Below are 21,598 nucleotides of genomic sequence, written 5' to 3'. Positions count from 1 at the left end.
AGAGAACCCCGCTGCTTAGCCTGGGTTAGCCCTAAAGGACATGAAGCTTCTGTAATAAGCAACTTTCTTAATTACTTTTTAAAATTTAAGATAATAACTCATTTGTGTATATGTTTCCCTGCTTGAACTTTGTAAAAAAACTCTTGTTTCTTTTTCCTACTTAACAAATATTTATATAGTTTATTATAGGCTTGGCTACAAACATAGTCTTTGGTATGAAATCTAAGTGCAATTGACCTGGGTAAGTGACTGGTCCTTTGGGAGTAACTTGAATATTGGTGTGATTCTCGGTGTAAGGGCCCATCTGTCACGAAGATATGTTCACTTGGATGGCAAGACAGAGTACCCAAGGGGACTGTCTGACTCCACGTTCAGGCTGTTCTAGTGCCTGAGGAGTTTACACTGGATAATTGGTAGGTGACATCCAAGTATAAAAGTCACAACCAATTTGAGTTGTGATTCTTAACAGTCTGCCCTGAGTTGGTACTCATGCTCTTAAGTCACTGCAGGCAGCATTACAGCTAGGGCAAAGAATTATTCCATCAGTTTAGTGCTGTCTACACCAAGGATTAGATCAGTTTAACTACGTTGCTTAGGAGTGTAGATTTTTCACACTTTTGAGACGCTGCTATGCTGATGTAACTTTGGAGTACAGACCAGTGCATAGTGAAACACAGGCCCTGCCTTGGAGAGTTTACCATCTAAATAGACAAGACAGCTGAAGGGTGGGAAGAGAGGCACAGAGGGGTGGTGACTTGCCCAATGTCATCCAGCAGGTTGGTGGCAGAGCTAGGAACAGAACCCCAGGTCTCCAGTCTCCCAGGCCAGTGTTCTGCTGACTAGACCCCTATCTGAAAGCCTGCCATGCAGTTGGAACCGAACGGCATCATGGGGAATTCAAGCTCATGCTCAGGAGATTCTGGCTTCCAACTTGGTTGATAGATTAATTCCCTTGCCCCACTAGCTTTTGCTATGATAACTCTTTGAAGGGCAATTTCAGGAGGAGGAAGAACCATGTCTCCCCTTCTTACTACACATAAACCCTCGCTGCCCAAAGGAGACAGCACAGACTGGTAACACCAGGGCTGGCTCAAGCCTCCCACTCTGCACTGTATCTGTCTGGCAGGGGCACCAGGGAGAGAAGATATCTGCCTTCCCCTTCTTACTACTGACATTTGTGAGGAGAAGGGATTTTATTTTCCATATGAAACCCAAGGTTTGGGTAGCTTGAATTTACTGCTAGCCTGGGGAGAGCACCACTGAGCCAGACACCTCTCCCCCTGCAGCTTACACCTGCCTCCAATCTAACCACGGTGCCCAGAGCTGGTAAGTAGTGTAAAAAGAGTGCAGTATCTGATGCTGGAACACAAGATAGTCTGCACACTCTGGGACATGCACTGCACTGGAATACCAGGGGATGGGGTCTCTGCAAGAGAGATAAATAACACGGGGGGAGATGAGCATTATATGAAGGTCATCAACAAACTGCAAGCGTGTGATGGACTCACTGGCGATGACAGGAGCTTTCTAGCTCAAGCACTTTGCAACCCAACTGAACTGCATGGCTAATTTATACCTGTGCTGAGCCCACCAGCCCAGCAATTACCCTGTAAAATACAGAAGGGGAAACATGTGCTTGCTTTGACTGAACATTATTTATTTGACTTGAAAGGCATAAACTTTCACTACAGTCACTTTAACACAAAGGTTTTGCTGGTCAATAACCCTGCAGTGGAACTTGACCTGTCTGGGCTGCAGCAACAGAGGCATTACATCGTGGAGCAGGGCAAGGACAGTCCCTCTGTATAATGCACCTGAAAATAGCAAAATCTGTCTGGGTTCTTCTATACCAAGAGGATCATCAGTGAGGAGTAGTCACAGAAAACTAACTTGCCCTGCAAGCCCACCCAGGGAATTAAAAGAACAAACTCCCCACACCTGCGTGGCTTATCTAGATCACCCCTCTGGACAGTGTGTATGTTGGAAGTGGGGGTGGGAACTGGGAGTTCCCTCTCCCACTGACTCTGTGCACAGGGAATGGACAGAGATGTGGGGAAATAAGTGAAGCTTTGGAGTTTGGCTAAGTGACCTCCCTGAGGAGAGGGACATGGTAAGAGAATGCAAATACCTGAAGGGCATGAATGATTACCAAGCAAGGAGAGGAATTAGTAACACCAAATCCACACACTTCATAGCCAAACATTTTACAGAGCTCTCTAATGAAAGCCCCGAGAGTGCTGATTATTTGGGGGTTACAATCGGGGAGAATGAGAAAGAAGGGGATGAAAGGAAAATATAGGCTGAGCCCCAGGAAAAAGCTTCCTAGAGACTGACAATTAGGAATGGACAGATGAGGATGCATTTCACACTATAGTGGCTGCATCACTATGCTGGGGCTTCATGTTTTTTAATTTCTCCTGGCAGATTAATACTGAGGCTGTGAGCAGAGGGCAGAAGAGATCAAGAGACAAGGTGGGGGAAGGAAGTTTGAAGGACTTGAGGAGAATGCCAGGGGTGGGATTAACATCAACCAGAAAAGTGCTGAGACCAGCATGTCTCCCTTCACACTGAAGTCTCCTGCCTCACAGGAAAGTCTGACCTTGACTATCAGCTGCCAAACTATCGATGCTGTTTCCCCCAAACCAGGTTAGCCTCCTCCTCACAGACCTGGCTGCACAAAAGGCCCTTGTTCAGAGTCCTTATCTGGCTCAGGATGGGGAGGAGCCGGAAAGTCCTGCTGCTTAATGTCCTGTACAGATGCCAGGAGCCGTCAGAGCTCTGCATTGGGTTCATTAGGGGCTGACTGGCTGGCAGGAGCAGCACTTTGCTAGTGCAGGTAATGAGGGAAACATCTCAGCACAGGGCACGTTAAAAATAAAGCAGTAAAAATAACAGCCCACTTATATGTGAGATTCATTTGGGTCCCCACGCCACAGAGTCCCTGCTGGGGGAGAAGGAGCCTCCTCCCACTGGTGTGGGTATTTTAGTAGGCAATGCTGCAGCCTGGCCATTTAGACGAGAACTGTCTGGGTTATGAGGTCAGTAGTGGAGGGAATAGCCTTGGCGGCAGCACACAACCAGTGCAGGCAGCAGTTCCATAGGGACACGACCAAGGGAGCAGGTGAACCATGAAGTCAGCTAGCAGCAGAGCTAGGGACAGAATGCAGAAGCCCTGACTCAGGCTAGTGGCAGGGGGAAGGCACGGCCTTCTGAAATGAAGTGTACTGGCTTTAGCTTTGCCCCATGAGAGCTGGAAGGGGTGGGCGCAGGGGGCAGCCTGTCACTCATTTCCCTCACTCCTATTCTTAGGCCCTTTCTTCTCCCATTTCCTTTGTTTCAATCTTCAATGAACAGGAAGAAAAGGGAAGGAGCCTTGACAAATCCGATCAAGGTTTAGACAAGCCAGGCCATGCACTAATGAGGGGCAGGGGAGGCAGCAGAGGAGAATGACAGCCCCCAAAAATGCTTGGTGCACAGAGGGAGAGGGATTCATGCCAAACAGGGCAAAGAGCCACAAGGAGCAGGTCCCCAGTCTGCTAAAATAAATTGCTGAGGGGTCCCTTCTGGTCCTCCACCCTAAAATGGACTTTTCCCTTCCAATCCTTTAATTCTCCAGTGAAGTAGCCCAGGACTCTGCCACTGTATCCAACTGAATTTGAAATTTAGAGATCAAAGGTTCTCTGGAAACAAGAGGATTTGAGGAGGGGAATCTCCAAATGTGCATTAAAGGGACATCTCTTTGTAACAGACACAAAGGAAGATCCTTTGCTCACCAGGGTTTAGGTGGACAAAAAAAGGACAAATGTTCTTCCTCCTTCTGTTACAAGGCAGGTGCTGTGGGAGGCTAACAGGAATCTCAGGGGCTGTCTTGTGGACTTAGCACACCCCCTAACCAGGGATGAGGAGTGGTGCCTGGCAATAAGTGACTGAGTAGAATGCACCATTGAACAGAGAGAGAGCCAGCAATCCCAACATCCTTCCCCATCTTACCTTCTACCCTAACCTCACTGGTCTGTGCAAGAAGAGACTGGGCTAGCAGGAGACTGAGTATCTTTAACTTCTCTACAAGAGGAGCAAGAAAACCAACCTTTGGAAGATGCTGAGGTGACAGGGCTATCAGGGACACTGGGAGCAGCTGGCTCCTGTACTGGAGATCTGGTGGTAACACATTGGTTGAGGAGAAGCTTCCCCAGTTACAGGTTCATGGCTTCTGTGGGCAGAGAGCAGGGGTAGCACCAGTATCACAGAGACTTCTGGTTCCAGCTAAGTTTGGGGTCGTCCCAGCTCACCATCACCTGGAAACCCAAAAGACAAAAACTGCTAAGTTATCAGGTTACAAAACAAAAGGAGACTGGGAGAGAGATCAGGGCTAGGCCCCAGGAACAGCCCCAGAGGTGCAGCGGGTGAGGTAGAAACTTCGCAGTGTGAAGCCATCCTGCAGAAGGAGTCTAGGGACACATGCATAAAGGACCCTGCACCTTCACCAGCTCAGTCCCCTATGAGTCCCAGCAAGGGGACAATCTCACTTGAGCAGACTCTCCCAATCTAGGCATTAGGCCACTATAGTAAATAGGCTCAGAGCTGCAACTCAGAGCTGCCCACGCCCCCGAGCTCCAAGTACTGAATCTGGATGAAGGTTTATCCCTTCAGGATCCTTGTATCTCTGGTCAAATCTGTCTTAACCAAACTCTCAGATGACCAGCAACATTTGGTCTCCCAATACTGCTGGTCTAAAGGTTGAGGCTGTAATGAAGCAGCATGGTCCAGTGGAGAGAGCACTGGGGAGGAACCAGGACTCCTGGGTTCTGTTTCTTACTCTGCCACTGACTCTATGTGGCCTTGAGAGAATCCCTTCCCGTATCAGTGCATCAGTTTCCCCATCTGTAACATGGGGATAAGGAAACTTCTTCCACCCCAGTGAAGTGCTTTGATCTCTATACAGTAAATGCTAAGTGTACTATGTCAAACTGGACCAGAAACTTTGGGGACCAGAGTGTGATTAAGACAGTTGTTGCCTGTTGTGAGTTCTCCCTAGTGCAGGACTCCCTGGCTTTTCCCTTCATACAGCATATGCATAAGAAATGGACAGAAATGGCACTGAACAACATTTAACCATTTCTCTGCCTGGTGAGCATCCCAAATGAGCAACCTGAGCCCCAGTGACACAGATGAGAAAGTCAGGAGTATCTATACAGGGACATTCCAATATTAAGCAGCAGTAGGGCAGGAAGTACATGGAGGAAGGAATCGTAACATTCTTGGGATTAAGCAGACACTGGTTCCTTAAAAGGTCTTTTCCATCCAGTTTAGGTGACACCCACATCCCCCAGGCTGAGATCTGTTTCAGCAGTACCTCCCCATCCCTGAGGCTCCTAGGTCACACAGATTCACTTGCTTAGTCCCAGAGATACTAGAGGAGAGAGTGAGCTGCCATGTGCAAACACTGCAGTTACACAGCAGTATGAATGGATGGACAGTATGGCATGAAGGATGGCACATCTCCTTTCTCCAAGCCACAGTCAGACTGCTGCCTAGCCTCTTGACTGGAGACAGATGCAGGGCTCTGACCTCCAGCTGTATTCTATGGTTCCCAAGATTCGACATCCCCTTTCAGGCTCCTTTAGCCTCTGACTTCTCACACTAGAGTCACCCAAAATGCATTCATACTGGGCCCCAAAATAGGAGAAAATATTTTCTATTGTATTTCCCTTCTCTTGTGCATTTCACGTGAGCACCTCATGGCAACACTTTGCAAAATTTATTCCTCATATACCACTATGAAATAGCAAAGTATCATCTCCATTTCACAGACAGGGAAATGGAGGCACAGCCTGCGAAGTAATTTGCCCACAGCCACACAAGAAATTTGAAGCCCAGCCTTAAAGAGAATCCTAGGGTTTTGATTCCAAGTCATCTCCCGCCACCCCTGTTCCAACGGCTAGACACCATTCCCTCCTTCTAGAAGAACAGGAGCTACGGAATAGCAGAGAGCGCTGCAGAGCATGACTGAGATGCTTTGGCAGGGCTGTGTGGGGAAGTTTTCACAGTCCTAGTAGGCCTGGAACCAGCCAGTTGGCTATTTCCCTGACCAGGAGAGGCCCAGGATTCTCTGGCAGGTGCAGTAGAGAAGAGACACAGTACTTTTATTTTTTTCTTATCACTGAGACTTTGGACCCCACTGATGTCAGAAGCTCAGGCAGTGAGCCACGGAGGACACTGCCTTCAATCTCCAACCCAATTCTTCATCTTCCAAATGAGACTTCAGGGTGAACGAACAATTAATTAATAAAGTTGTGGTGCAATTGTCACAACCCTGCTGTGAGGATTCCTGCTGGCAGAGCTGCAACAGTGAAGCCAGGAGGAGATAAGATGTTCCCTTAGTTGAAAATTTTCCTACCCTAGCAGGAGAAGCACCTCCCACAAAGTTGAAGGGGAGTATAGGAAGGGAAGGTCTCCATGCCAGCAGAGTTGATCCTGAGTTAATGAAATTGAAAGCCTTGTCCGACTAATTTTTCTGCCCTTCAGGAGATGCAAGGATTGATCACCTTCCCTGAGCAAACTCTAGGCTCATTACAGAGACCTACACAGAAAAAGCATCCCTTTTGTACCCTTTGGGGGCTCTTTACCAAGTACAGAATGTATGTAAATATGTAACCTGTCCAGGTTACATATTTTTATATCATAAATTCAGGTCTCATCTTCCCTACTTCTCCTAAAAGACTATGACCAACTGGAGAACTAACAGTATCATGCAAAAGAAACCAGACAAAGGAACCAGGCTGTGGAATTTTTAAAGATTGTTTTGGGCATGTTTTTATCAACCCAAACAGTTGGAAAAGAAAGCTTTCACTAGAGAAGAGTCAAACACCTCCCTCCATCCTTTTCAGTTGAGAGCTGGAAAAAGCTCCTATTTCACCTCACTCAGCCCCTCACGGAGATTTCCAGTAAAGAAAGGGAAGACCACACTTGACGTTGTTATTGTTTCTAAGAGAAAGTGCAAATAGTTTTTTGGAGGGAATGGCGAGGAGGCTCTCAGGTCCCCTTCATCCACCATAAACTAACAAAGGCACAAACCTAGTTTCTCACTAGCAGATTTTGGAGGTCCCCTTTAACAAAACAAACCAAGCCTTAAATAGCCCTACCATGTGCCCAAGCCCCAAGATGGCTCCCTTCCATTAAACTCCATCTCCTCATCATGGTGAATAAACCTGGGAGAACAGGCCAGTCTTACAACATTTTGAAGTTCATCAAAGCCAGACCTTGCTACCAGCCCTCTCCAGGAGGCTGTTGGTTCATACACCTTGAATGACTGCATGTTCCATGCTACCAGATGGGGAGAGAGGCTTGTAACAGTCTGCCCAGCTCTAGTTCTAATGCATGCTAACAGAAAAAGGTGTAGTGTTTGGGTCAGAAGGGAGAGTCCCAATTCAGTTTATGGAATATTCCAACCCCACAGCATCCTCAGCATATTTCAGCCAAACCCCTGAGCTTCCCTCCCATTTCTAAAGTCACTCGGGGTGTGCACGCCATGCAATGGGTCTGGTGCTTTTGTCATCTAGCTCCCACTAAGAGTGAAGATGGGGCAGGCAGCAGCATTTCAAACTAGATTATTGTATGTTACCCAGCACTGAACTGCCCCCTATGAACTGCAAAAGACTGCCAAAGGGATCCTTTCCAGACCCCGGAAGGACCATGCAGGTTCTGACAGGCTTGTTCATGTCACCAGCATTGCTGTCCAAAGCACTTCTCAGCACAGATTCCTGGGTCTAGCTCAGACTGGCTTCTTCATTAGATCTGGGTTAGAAAGTTACCTATCAGGCCTTGCTCCCCACGAGATGCCACAGTGAATCAGGCCTCCCATTTTAGGCAGGGCTCATGTGTCATGGACTAAAGTACACTCTGTATGTCCGTCTGTCCACAGATTATCTGCGGCTTGTAATTTATTCCCGGGGGTGTGCGGTGAACTCACAAAGTGGTGGAATAAATAAAGAATGTCAGTGACACAGCAAGTGGCATAGCTAAGCCAGGAAGGAGATCCATACAAGGACTCAGGGCCCCTTTCTTCAGCTGCCCCAATCGGAGAGTCAGAAAACTAGTGTGGAGAGGCATAGTCCCACACTACTGGGAGATCATCTCACTACTAACTGAACAGCCAAAAACCCAGTGTAGCAACTGAAGAGAGCATACCCTCAGGCCTCACAGGAATATCAACCTCTGCTAATACGCTACAGGGGAGTGCCTGCACCCTAAATATAAATTGGTACAATTTAAATTGGCCACTTCTCCACGTGTTACAAGCATTAAGGAGGCAATTCCTCCCAGCATAGATAAACCCACAAAGTCTGGGTTCCCCCGATGTATTTCCATTAACATTTAAATGCACACCTAAATGTTTCACTACCTAAACACCACTTTCTATAGCTGTCTAACCCCCTGGTGGGTGCTGTAGAATTGCACATGCCAAAGGGGCATAACTTTCAGGCTCCTGGAAGTTGTGCCACAATGTCATTTCAAGAATCCTGTGGCATCTTATAGACGAACAGACGTATTGGAGCATAAGCTTTCGTGGGTGAATACCCACTTCTTTCGTATTCACCCACGAAAGCTTATGCTCCAATATGTCTGTTCGTCTATAAGGTGCCACAGGACTCTTTGCCGCTTTGACAGATCCAGACTAGCACAGCTACCCCTCTGATACTTAATGTCATTTCAGGCGCTTCTGGTCTAGGAGCAGCATTGCTGAGGTAACTATAAGGTTCTGTGCCCAACTCTACAGGAGTCAGTCTCCCCAAGTACAGTCTAATCTGACAGACTTTAGCCAGCTAGAGTGCAAGTTACTGGCAGCAGAGCAAGTTGGAGGAACTGAGAGGATAGAGCACTGATTGGACTTGCACAGTCAGCTTACTTTTGGTTTTATTGTCATACCAAGACTAGTGCTGAGTCTGCACTCTCCTCCTTACTGCCCACTAACCACCTGACCCTACCATGTCCATTCCCCAGATGAGTTTTAACAGTAAATTGCAGAGAAGCCTGAACTCTGATTTGCACAGTGGAACCCCTCACCCTTACCCCAACCATGGGCCATTTCCCACATATCCCATATGACAGGGTGCTGAGCAGGAAGATTGCAGAACCAGCCCCTGCCGCACCAGCCCCATTTAAGTGAATAAAGTGGAGCTGGCTGGAAAGAACCTGCCCTATTTGGGGAATGAGAGAGAGCTGCCAGCCCAATTATCCCAGGGCTATATAAGCATCTGAGAAGAAGCAGCAGGCTGGTGGGATGGAGGAGGGTGAGGGAGTGCAGGCAGGGAGAAAGCCCTTCCCTCCTGGGTTCAGACACAAAGAACCCAGAGCTGTGCGTATTGTACAGTGAGAAGGTGGTGGGTGCACAAACTTGTAAATAAAAGCATCAGTGGTTTCAGAACCTGAGGGTCTCTGAGTGACTTCATCTGAGCCTAGCAAAGGCAGGAGCCAGGAGTTTTTACCCCCCAATAAATCTTAAACTAAGGAAGCCTGAGAGCCTAACCTCCCAGGCAGGGTAATTTCACTTGCTTTGAGTAGCAATGTCCATAGAGCTTTCACCCTTTTCCATCTTCATTATGAAAGCACTAGGGGGCCAAACTGGCTGACATGCTGAGTCACTTTCCTGGACAGGCTGGGGTGGAGAACAGAAGTGATTTAGCCAAAAAGGAGAGCAGGGAGGGGGGAACAGATACAGACATCAGGGAGGTTTGCACCCTGGGTAAATCCTCTGTCACAATGTCCCCTGCTTAGTGACAGACTAGCACTGTCTGGTCATATGCCCAGGAGAAGCCAGAGGATTCCAACCATCTGATTGAAGACAAGCTGTTGGGCAGCCAGATCTCAAGCTGCTGTCTGGCAGGGCCTGGGTATTTCATTGAAAAATTATGTTACAGCAGCTCAGATAGTCTGCAGTGGAGATCACACTGGCTTGAATGCTGTTGCTGCATGTCCCCAGGGTCAGCACGTTCCTGACATGAAGTCGTGCTCAGCACCTCTCAAACATAAGTTGAATTCTTTTTAATGCACGTCTCTTCTGACGCTAGATGTTCCTTATGCGCAACACCCCATCTCCAAATGTTCTGTACAGGAGAACCCAGAGGTGCTGTGCACGTAATGAGAAACTGGGCCCAACTCGTATGATTACGAGATGGAAAATGACTATTAGATCCCATCTACTCCAAACTGGGGCAAGACTGTCCGCTGCTGTCTATTCTCCAAGGCTTTGTCCCAAACTAGTTTTAAATATGCCCCAGCAGTAGGGTTTCTGATCCTCGTAAGATCCTTCTACACTGTACTTTTAAAAGGAGCAGGAACTGTAACACATCATATATTCCTTGGCAGATAAGCCAACTGCAACACACTGAGAAGTCCTAGCTTCCAATCTCCTGTCTGTGTGTGACCTGCATATGCTTTCTTGCCATATAGTCACACAGCATCTGCCAAACAAGTGGAGGAAAGGAAAAAATCGCACCAAGTCTGCAGATGAGTCCCCAGTGTATACCAGGGTCCCCTCACAACACACCAGGGCCTGCCCAAGGACCTTGTGGGGAGCAGATGGTGGGGCAGGGCATGGAGACCCCACAGAGTTTATAAAGGTATGGTAGAACCTCAAAGTTATGAACACAAGAGTTACAAACTGACTGGCCAACCTTACATCTCACTGGGAACCAGAAGTACGCAATCAGGCAGCAGAGACCAAAAAAAGGGTAAATACCGTTCAGGACTGTGTTCAATGTAAACTACTAAAAAAATAAAAGGAAAGTTTAAAAAGATTTGACAAGGTATGGTAACTGTTTCTGTGCTTGTTTTGTTTAAATTAAGATGGTTAAAAGTAGCATTTTTCTTCTGCATAATAAAGTTTCAAAGGTGTGTTAAGTCAATGTTCAGTTGTAAACTTTTGAAAGAAGAACCATAATGTTTTGTTCAGAGTTATGAACAAGCTCCACTCCCGAGGTGTTCGTAACTCTCAGGTTCTACTGTATATCATGGAGCATTCTTTGAGGCCCCAAAGTTTATTTGGTCTGAACACAGGGATTTTAGTTCTTTGATGTGAAATCTCTCAGCTCTCCTCCGGGGTCAGATTTTAGCTGATGTTTACATATCCATATTTCACTGTAGGGAATGGAATTCACTTTCCCACATTAATTTCAGAGATGGGTACCAGAGACAGATTCCCCCAAATACCAGGGACCTGTGGATTGTGTTAGTGTAAATGGGGCTCTTCCTTCCCTTCCCCTCACTGGTTATGAAAAGCAGCAGTCACATCCAACGGATGATGGTACAAATGCCCTAGACTCCCAGGAAATTCCAGCTAGTGTCCCCTCCTTCTAGAGATACTCAAAGCCTCTTTGCCTTCCACTGACAGCTGGTTAGCCCATCAGCAGGGCTCACAGCCCTAAATTAAGGTTCCCTGCAGAGCTGTACTGGAGGTTTCAAACCTATTAATTTATGTGAAACACCTCCCCACTTCCAGGTCCCACCCCTCTCCCTAGCTTTACCACAAGCCTTAAAGGGTAATGGCCGCATCACACATTTTTAATCCCACCCATTTTCTTCAATTCCATCCCTCTTAACTTCTTTAAGTCTTTTCTACAAAGATTTCAGAAGCTTTTACTCACTCTCCACCCCCACACTGACTATTTTTGCCTTTACACTCATCCTTCTCATACACGCAGGATGTGTGAGTGTTTAGGGCTGCTGAAAAGGTGCCAAACTGATGGCCCTAAAAATGAAGAGCTCCCAAATATTTGTAGCATATAGACAGTAGGAAAGCAAGCACCCCAGCACCGCCCTACCGCTCTGCAGTATTATAATTAGAGTGCTCTCATAAGGCACAGAGCACTTCACAAATTATGCCATCAGACCTCACACCCGCCCTAGAGAATCTGACTCCCGCCTCTGGGAAAAGAGGAATGAAGGGTGAAAAGAGGAGCTCAGACTCCATGACTTATTAATACTTGGCTTCTCTACTGAGTCTGACAACAAAGAGGCCAGTTAAAGCTGCGTCAAAACAACGTGGACATCTTCCTGCTGGGAAATGAATGAGACCTACCAACTCATCTCACAAGGGGCACTGAACAGCCACAAGGTGGGACAGTACCCACCCAGCCACGACTAAATCCAGCAACCTCAAGGGACAAGGTTTGGTCCGGCCATCACTGCCCGAACCTGCATCTCTGTTACGGGCTGTTCAGGGTGTTCAAGGGAAACCTGCCTCCTGCTTTCCCCGCTCCGCCCACTCGCTCCCGGGGCTGGCGGAGCGAGGCGGGAAGCCCACGGCAGCGGGCCTGGCGGGGGAGGGCGGTCCCCGGTTCCTGCGGGTCGGCTCGCACGGCGCGGGACGGGGCAGAGCCCGGCGCTGTCTCACACCCCGAAGGGTTGGCGGGGCGCCTCGCAGAGCCGAGCCGAGCCCCACCGGGAGCCCCGCCCGGCAACGGCCCCGAGCCCCGCGGGAGCGGGAGGAAGGCTCCGGGGGCGCCGCAAGAGAAGAGTGGCCTGAACGGGAGGGGAGCAGGGGGGCGCCCGGCCACCCCCTCAGCGCTGGCCTGGAAGCCCCCCTCGGGCACCCGGACTCTCTGCCCCGCGGGGCCGCCCTGCAGGGGTGTCTCTCCCTGGGCGCCGCCCCGTACCTGAGGCCAGCGCGCCCCCGCCGTCGGTGTAGGTGCCCCGGCTGCCGCCGCCGCGCTCGCTCCCGCGCAGCCCTTTAAATCACCTCCGCCCCGTCCCGGCTGCGGACCCAGCCGCTCCGCGCTCGATTCATCCTCCTTGCTGCTCCGCGCTCGATTCAAGAGGCTAGCGGGTCTTGGCAGATTGCGCTCGACTGCCTTCGGCGCGCAGGCGCAGAGGGGAGAGTCCGGCGTATGAGCAGCTCAGTGCGCAGGCGCGGAGTTTCCTACCCGGAAGCGTGTGCCGGGCGGCGGTGGAACTAAGTGCTCCCAAGGAGCCATGGCCGCCGCCGGGCCCCTGGGGAGGCTGCGGCGCCTCTGTCACCGCTACCAGGAGTACGTGAGGCAGCACCCGGCCGCCACTGCGCAGCTGGAGGGCACCGTGCGGGGCCTCTCCTACCTGCTGCCAGGTACCGGGGCGGGCGAGCGAGCTGGGGGCACCCAGGAGTCCGGGCGCTTAACGACCGCCTCTACGGGTAGCTGGGGCAGGAACCCAGGCGTCCTGCCCCGCCCACAGACCCCGCTTCCCGAGCGGGCGGGACCCCAGGTGTCCGGACTCCGTCGGACGAGAACTCTGGGAGTGTGTGCCCCACCACCTCTGTTAGCCAGTCCCACCCATTACACAGTGGAGTTTTTTACTGATCTGTCACGAGTTGCATTGACAGGGCCCCACTACATCATAACCATTGTAAATCAGGTCCATCTGCATTGCCTCGAGTTACTACGGTTCAGATAAAGATGGACTTGTATCTCTGCGATTCACACGCTGCTGGGCCAGCAGGATCAGCCTGCTCTGAACTCAGGCATGTGGTGGAAAAGATAATGAAGTCCGTGCTCCAGGTGTAGCCTACGCTGTGGTTGGTCGTTTAACAAAGTAAAAGAAAAAAACAAACCTGAACGCATGGTTAAAATATTTTGGCACATCACCTTTGGCCTGTAAGATGCCAAGAAATGAGAGAGCATTAGCCTGCAGGACACCCCCCCTCGCCTGCTGGACTTGCACAGATATTGGAAGGTTGAAGAAAAAATAATAAAACCTCATCTAGTACTTGGCCAGAAAGAGGCAGAGCAATGGGAAGGGGAGGAAGTAACCTGATATTATTATTATTATTTATTATTTTGAGGGCAGGAGAATGTTAATCTCTGGGCTCCTTGAGAGACATCCTTGATGGATACTTGAAACCCTTTAGCTAAGAATTCCCTATCAGCATTGATTAAAGTAATTGTTTCTCTCTGAAGCAGTGATTGTGGTGGTTTTCAGCAGCATGACAGACCCTCCTCTAACATCACTCCTTTATTTCCCAGGTCGCTTTTCTGATTCCCATGAACTTTCTGAGCTTGGTACGTATGCTGGTGAACTGATATGCGGCACCAGAACTGTGCCATCTGCAAATGTTGTGTAGATAACCGGCAGACTTTGGGGAGGGAGGGCTGAGCATTGTACCAGGGAAAGAGGTGCAGGTCTGAAACTGGAGTGCTGCTGCTGCATGGCTGGGATTATTCAGTGGCTGTTGTTCCCTAATGCTCGTGCAAGTGTTGCTTCAGTTGGGGCAGGGTGAGGTGAGGCGAGGCGAGGTGTTCCCTTGGGTCTGATGGGAATGTTTGTTTCTTTGCCAGCTGCTAGTCTAGGCTTTTATGGGGCTCCCTGTTCCCTCTGATGCTAGTGACTGCTATTTGGCCATTGGTTTTGTTAAATTTGTTAACTTTGCCTTCCTGAACTTACTAACAGGTGAGTACTCTTTTCACTGTGTTGTAGGAACCTGGTGATATGAAGCTCTCTACCAGCTGCTGTTTGAATGAAACCAGAAAGAGTGGCTATGTTACTAACTTGGAGTTGGCCAGAGACCCTACCCCACAGCAAGCTCAGTCTATCTCCCACTCTGTCTGGGGTCAAATTCCTGGCACATAGTCCTCGCTAAAAATCATCATTCACTTAACTTTGCTGTTAGCTGCATTGCCTCTCTGAGCCATCGGGAGTCTGTCCATCCCATCTAGGGTTGCCAGCTTTGGTTGGATGAATTCCTGGAGGTTTCATCACATGACTTTTTTAAATTAAGGATTACTCTTTAATTCCTGGAAACTCCAGGACAATCCTGGAGGGTTGGCAACCCTAGTCCCACCCATTCATTTGCCTCAGTGGAAAGATTTTTCTCCTGAGCGCTCAGCTTCTGCCATATCCTATGACTGGGTGGGGAGAGGGTTCAGTCAGTGGCTGGATCTCTTTCCCATGTGAATCACTGTCTTCTTTCCCAGTGTACTCTGCCTCCAATCTCCTGGTGCTGTTAAATGACTGGATCCTCCGAAAGGAGCTACAGCGGACCCTGCCTGTGGTGAGGCTCTTGTGCACAGCGGGGGGATTGGCACAGGCATTTCTGTAGAACCTACTGGCCCAGATTCCAGTCCCTGCTGCAGCCCCTTTACACTATTCCCCTCTGGTGGCATAAAGAGGCCAGAACAGCCCTCTGAATATGTGGCATGCACTAGTGCTGTGCTGTCCTGGCTTGCCAGCCCAGAGGAGCGATCAGAGCGTTCTGCACTTTGGCAGTTCTGGGCTGTGCAGAAGTCTGTAGGCAGCCCATGTAAGGCTGCAATAAATTAGAGCAGCCTCTAACTTATGCTCTGGACCACACCAGTCACTGAGAAGCTCACAATCTGGGATTCACAAAGGAGGTATAAAGCCACCTTTGCCCTTCCCCTCTTCTGGACTGCATCTCCTGACTGGTGCAACACAGAATCAGGCCCCTTATGCCATTCTATGTACAGTAAAACAAAACAAAAAAATCCAAGCCCAACCCTGACTGCTTCTTTCTTGTAAGAATCTCTCCATACCCCAAGCCAGCCTTCAGCGATCACTGTGTTAGAGGTTCCGTTAGAAAGGCCTCTGTTCTGATAACCTGCCTATTCTGTGGGCTTGGATGTGTCAGGCCCCGTGCCAGCTGAAGAATGCAAGTCTATAGCCAGGATCTCAGCTGTCTAGTGAACAAGAATGTTGGACTGGATGAGCCTAACTGGCTTTTCACTGCTGAAGGCCACATGTGAAATGAGTGGGATCTCAGCCAGTCCTCTTCATCAGTGGGCTACACAGCGTCTGAAAGGAAATCTGCCATTTACTCCCAGGAGCCCCCTTCTAACCCTTCCTCGGTTCACCCTGGAAGTAGAACTTTCAGAGTGGGCTGGACTTACACACTGAGTGACACACAGCCAGAATTTGCTGCCTCTTACTCTCTCCCCCTCTTTGTGTTTTCAGTCGCTACCCCAGCAGAAGTTGCTGACATGGCTGAGTGTGCTCGAGTGTGTGGAAGTGTTTGCGGAGATGGGGGCTGCCAAGGTGTGGAGTGAGATGGGCCGATGGACCATCATAATCCTCATCCAGCTGGCTAAGTGAGTGCTCCAGGTGGAGGGAGGAGGATGTGTTTGTACAGAAAGGGAGGGCTTGTTACCACGGGCTAATGAGTGAGATGTTACCTAGAGAGCATCCAGCAGATCTGAGCTCATGGAAGAAGATGGTGCAAGCCTGTTCCATGAGGCTGTGCACGTTTGGGGCTGCACAGGACTATTAGATTTCCTGCTGCTGGAGATTCTCACCTTTGTGGTGGTGCTCCTGGCTGTGGTAAGGCAGTGTTCAGAGTAAGGGCGAAGAAGGGACCTGCCAATGATGAGCAGTGTTGGGTCCTGTTGCCATGTGCAGAGTGGCTGTTGGCCCCATTCGCTCAATGCAAAGCAGAGGTTGTATGTTCCCTGTTTCCTATGGCTGCTGCCTCACCATGAAGCTGGGATTCTGTAGTGTGTGCCTGATGCTTACAACTTCTGGCTTGTCTGTGCCCCATAGAGCCATCCTGCGCCTCCTGCTCTTGCTATGGTACAAAGCTGGTATCCAGACATCTCCTCCCATCATGCCACTGGACAGGGAGCAGCAGCAGCTCCAATCAGAAGGTGAGTCCATGGCACTAGGATAGCCTCAGCTTCTTGCTGCTTACCAGACATTTTGGGGTAGTTTGGAGACTTTGTGGGGCACAGTGGAGTGGGAGTGTCATCCAGTTAGCCCTGCTTGAAAGTCTTCATTAGCCGAGTGGTTTGGGCATCAGGGAAGCTGTAAGAATTCCATAAGCCAAGCAGCTGGAACTGTGCTACTCTCCAGTCCCATCCTTCTCCACAGCATGCACCTACATACACCTTGGTTAACTTAACGGTACTGCTCCCTTAGACTGTCAGCCCTAATGGGATAATGGGCCTAAATCTGGAATAGAAAAGAAGGCTGCAAGACTGGCTAGAGGTGCATTAGCAGAGCTGGGGGAAGGGGCGGCAGGATTGGAATAGCAGGCTGCATGTGCAACCATGTACCTTCCTGCACTTCACTTGGCTGTGCTCAGTGTTAGCAGTTTCAGAAAAGCCAGACTTAACAGCTGAAACGTAAAGCCATCAGACATAAAGCACTCGGACTCCCTGGCCTCCTGAAGTTAGTACTCTAGAGGGAGGAGAAGGGGCTGCGATGAGAACTTTGTCCTGGGAGAGGGTGCTCCTATGCCACCTCAGAGCAGTGTTAACAGAGAGCTGCAGGGAAGTTTAACTCAGAGTTACATCCTTGATCTCGCTGTCATGCCTCTCTCCTGGCAGACAAGGAGGGCAGCTCAGCAGGAAAGGAACAGACATATGTTGGGAGGCGCTCCAGCCGCGTTGTGAGGTCCCTCGAAAGCAGTAAGTACCTCTCCCTGGTCAGCTTGTGCCCCGGCATAAACCCTGACATTGCTGTGTCTGCCTTGACTCCGTGGCCAAGCTACAGATTCTTTTGGAGTGTTGGAGTGTAACCAGTGGGAGCTCGCTGGCTTACCCAAGTGGGGGCTGTTCCCACCACTGGCCTGTTTCTCTCTCTTCCCCCACCCCCCCCCCACCCCCCCCGAGAGCAACAGGATCGGTGCTTGTGCTGGGCCTGGCACCAGGATTATTTCAGCCTAGGCATATCTGTGTCATGGGATAAGTCTTCAGCATGACTGTTCAGCTCCCCGTGCTTTAAAGTAGCCAGATACCAGGAAAGCCTTCTCTATCTGCCCCAGCTCCTAGGGGAGCTCCCTCTGTGTTGACTATAACCAGCTTCTTCTCCATGCTTGGGGAAAGCCAGAGCCACAGCCTCTACCATGTGACTGTAGTCCTCAGAGTTCTCCCATTCCAACCCCTCCCCTGGACGTCACTGAAAGGCCAGTGTTTGTGCGCTGGATGCTTGAGAAAGGCACAGTTTGCATTAGAAATCTCGTCTGCAACTCTGTTTCAGCCCCAGCCTTGCAATCCAGGCACTGGGGGTCTCCCCAACAGAGGGAGGGAAAACAGAACCGAAGAGCAGAGGAGATGAACCAGGCTCCCACCCCTCTGGGGCTTCAGGAAACCATTGCAGAATCTGTCTACATCACCCGGCCTCTGTTCCACTGTATCCTGACTTGGCTTTTGTTAGTGCCTGTAGTGTGCCTTGTACCCCACCGGAGTACTGCAGCCTCAGTGCGCAGCCTTCCATGCAGCTGTTCATGAACGAACAGGCACAGAAGGCGCTCTAGCCAGGGTCCCTGTGTGCACTCAGCCATTTGGACTGGAAGAGCAGGTCATACCAGCCTCTTCCATGGGGCGCTTACGGTACTAACGTGTTGGAGCTTAATCTTGTAGGGCTGCCTGGAGGGTCATTTTGCCTACCCAGCTGCTCCCAACCATGTCTGTTCTCTCCTTTCCTTGACTCTTCTGTTCCCAGTGTTGAGTTTAGGCATATGGGGCCAGAGATCATGGAAGCCCTGGCTCCTCTCGGGAATCCTGGATATCACAAGGTCAGTTGGAGGGAGGCCACCTAGGGCTTCAGCGTTGGGTGTTTTGGGGTTGAACTCCCAGTCCTGTTTGTCTCGATAGTCCCCATTTGATCCCACTGGTGTCCTGCTGTTCCGTGCTGCATAAGCCCTTCAGGTAGAAGCAGCAGTGGGGGACAGGGGGTGGAGCTGCAGGTGGGAGCAGTTATTTGTGACAGCAAAAAGTCCCACGCCAAGATTCTCAGGATCCACCCCTGCAGCACCTTCACGCTGCGCTATCCCTAGTTCGGTGGTTAGCCTTTCCTCTGAAGAGGAGCAGGGAGGCCTGCTCAGTGCTCCACTTCACATGAAGCTGAGAGCAGCAGGGACTAGATGCTAAAACTCCCCTGCTCTGGCCATGGATCTCTGAGTTAACTCCCTGCCCTTCTCTTTCCAGCCTAAGTTTACTGAGTGATATGAAAGACCTGAATAAGCGAGAGCGCTTGGAGCTGAGACGCCGAACCATCCTGCTGCTGTACTACCTGCTGAGATCTCCTTTTTATGACCGATACTCAGAGTAAGGGGGCCTGCTGGCTGTTCTGAATGTACCCCCTATAAAGGAGCCATCCCCCAACAGGATATTTGATGAGCAAGGTGCTCTAAGAATATAACAGTGGCCATACTGGGTCAGACCAAAGGTCCATCTAGCCCAGTATCATGTCTTCCAACAGTGGCCAATGCCAGGTGCTTCAGAGGGAATGAACAGAGGTAATTTTCAGTGATCCATCCCCGTCATCCAGTCTCTGTTGTCAGTCAGAGCTTTAGGGACACGTAGAGCAGGGATTTGTGTCCCTGCCCATCCTGGCTAATAGCCATTGATGGACCTGTCCTCCATGAACTTATCTAAGTCTTTTTTTAACACAGTTATACTTCAGGCCTTCACTAAGGTGCTTTGGTGCCTCTACCTAGCTAGGAAGCCAGAGTGGGCTCAGGCTGTATTGAAGATCTCAAGCGTCTTTCACTCTGACCTGCTTCACCTGCATCACTGTTGTTTGCATTAAAATCCTAACATGGGAAGTTGTGGGGAGCTGGCAGTTTGGGGGTGCAGGATATTCAAGGGCAGCAAAGCAGCTGAGCTGAGAAAAATCCAGTTCTCATTACCAAATGAGGAGGCCTCTTCTAGCACGTTCGGTAGACTGGAACATGAGGTCATTGCACTGGCTTCATCCACACTCTTTCTGTTCCCCTAGGGGCCGGATCCTCTTCCTGCTCCGCCTGCTGGCTGATTATGTCCCTGGAGTCGGGTTAGTCACACGTAAGTAGGCAGCTGTAGTGGGCTGCATTTCCACTGGGAGGGGCTGGAGTTGGGGCGTATGTCACAGGCTAGAGTCTGACTGGCAAAGGAGTGAGGAAAAGCCCGTGGGATATTTGCCACCAGAATACCTACCATTAACACTCATGTGCTGGTTTAAATCCAAACAGTAAGGGGTTAAATATTGTAGAGACTTAAGTGCCACAATTTTAATCATTCAAATACCCCCCACCTGCCCCAGTCAGAGTTGGCTGGATTTCAGTCCTGGGTTCCCTGCACAGTTCTGCCAGTGCACCTCAGTCCTGACCTCCAGTGCACTCTGCTGTGCTGATCCTGCTATGCTCCCCATACACAGCTCTGCTGATGCCCCTTTGTCCCATCTTCACCCACCTCATAAGCACTGAGCTGTGCAAAGCAGAACACAGAGTGAGCAGTAACCCTCTCCAAATTGCTACCAGGGACAGTTACTCCAAGGTAGTTTTGGATGGACTGTGAATTAAAGAATGGAAACAATCTTGCATTGGGTGGAAGGGAGGGATAGCTCAGTGGTTTGAGCTTTGGCCTGCTAAACCCAGGGTTGTGAGTTCAATCCTTGAGGGGGCCATTTTGAGATATGGGGCAAAAATTGGGGATTGGGCCTGCTTTGAGCAGGGGGTTGGACTAGATGACCTCCTGAGGTCCCTTCCAACCCTGTTATTCTATGATTCCTCTAGCACCTCTTCCAAAAGGATCGCAAAGCACTTTACAATCTACAAACCAGAGTCTTCCCTCTTCTTCCACCTCCTGCTGAAACACAGCCCTCTCTGGAGCGGACCACGGGAGCAGTGTAACACTGCATAGCAACGCTACATGAGTTTAGCCAGGAACTGAGGGAGACTGTGTCTTTGCAGCTGATCTTTGGTGCTGAGTTGGGTTACTGCCCCTTCCCTATAGTTTGGCTGGTGCTCTCCTATCCACAGGTTTCTTCCAGCGTGGGGAGCTGCCATCCTGGGGCAGAGGGGAAACCTCTTCGCCAGTGCACAGGTGTCAGTGCCTCACCTGTTGCCTCTGTTGTCCAAGTTTCAGGGCCTGTCGCTGGTCATATGAGTCTTGTCCTGCTCTACTCCCAGTGGGCACATCAGCGCCACCACCCAGCAGGGCACAGTCGGTGATTTTGCTTGGGGAAAAGCTAGGAATGGCATAACAGGAGGCTGTGGGCTGGGATTGAGGAGCATCAGCAGAGACGTATGTGGGAAATCCATGCTCATAGTGTACACCTTTAAATTGTTGTTCCCCACTGTGGCTCACCTGGTCTCTCGTTCTCTCATTTCAGGACCAATGATGAATTACCTACCAGCTTGGCAGAAAATCTATTTCTATAACTGGGGCTGATGGGGAAGTGCCCCTTTGCTGCTGTGACCGGGGCTGACTCAGAGTGGCGACAGGATGTCTCTGTGGAGGGATGTTTCTGTCGTATCTATTTTTCAGTTAACCCATTGAGTAGAGACTCCCATTCTCCAGGGGGGCTTGTAACTTTTTTTACGTAGCTGTGAACAACGGACACTATATGGTGAGAGACCTTTGCCACCCCCTAGCCTGTACAATACGGTGGCTTCAGTGCTGGTCCAGGACCTCTTTTTTTAAGCATTTAGCTTTTGTATGGCCGCACAGTAATAAAGTCAGAGAGTGCTTTTGGGACCGCCGGTCTGCTCTGGGTGCAGGGACAGATCCTGTGCCCAGCTTGTGTTAACAAGGCCTTTCCCTCCTTGCCCAAACTATTGGAGGCTTCTTCCTGCTGAGGAAGCTGGCTGTGCTGAAGAGGCAGACTAAGAGCCTCTTTCCTCCCAGGATTTCTCCCC

The 21,598-nt window shown here is 50.1% G+C and overlaps 2 protein-coding genes across 8 annotated transcripts in view; one reads left to right on the top strand and one right to left on the bottom strand.

Moving 5' to 3' along the window:
• LARGE2 (LARGE xylosyl- and glucuronyltransferase 2) overlaps positions 1-12,853 on the bottom strand; it is an 81,639-nt gene extending 68,786 nt beyond the window's left edge. For 2 of the 5 annotated variants that reach the window (XR_013346342.1, XM_077818591.1), the window contains exons 1-2: positions 12,654-12,850; positions 4,088-4,295 (exon numbers count right to left, since the gene is read on the bottom strand). The gene's annotated coding sequence lies outside the window, so the exon portion shown is untranslated. Of the gene's footprint in view, positions 1-4,087; positions 4,296-12,653 lie in introns of all 5 variants that reach the window. The other 3 variants (XR_013346343.1, XM_077818592.1, XM_077818593.1) reach the window with 3 other exon arrangements.
• Positions 12,854-12,897: 44 nt separating this feature from the next.
• PEX16 (peroxisomal biogenesis factor 16) lies at positions 12,898-21,437 on the top strand. 3 transcript variants are annotated; one of them, XM_077818600.1, is made up of 11 exons: positions 12,904-13,099; positions 13,995-14,030; positions 14,943-15,019; positions 15,937-16,070; positions 16,519-16,622; positions 17,304-17,384; positions 17,956-18,108; positions 18,421-18,493; positions 18,906-19,025; positions 19,699-19,763; positions 21,073-21,437. In XM_077818600.1, exons 1-11 carry the CDS (start codon positions 12,970-12,972, stop codon positions 21,129-21,131), a joined length of 1,032 nt encoding a protein of 343 aa, XP_077674726.1. In that variant the 5' UTR covers positions 12,904-12,969; the 3' UTR covers positions 21,132-21,437. The 3 variants fall into 3 exon arrangements, with proteins under 3 accessions (XP_077674728.1, XP_077674726.1, XP_077674727.1); XM_077818601.1 differs by having other exon boundaries at positions 13,082-13,099; positions 14,446-15,019; XM_077818602.1 differs by lacking the exon at positions 17,956-18,108 and having other exon boundaries at positions 12,898-13,099.
• Positions 21,438-21,598: the final 161 nt, after the last annotated feature.

This window comes from Eretmochelys imbricata, chromosome 6 (genome assembly GCF_965152235.1).
Source record: "Eretmochelys imbricata isolate rEreImb1 chromosome 6, rEreImb1.hap1, whole genome shotgun sequence".
Taxonomy (NCBI): Eukaryota; Metazoa; Chordata; order Testudines; family Cheloniidae; genus Eretmochelys; species Eretmochelys imbricata.
Note: the sequence above shows the minus strand (reverse complement) of the source record. Positions and strands in the feature narration are given on the sequence as shown.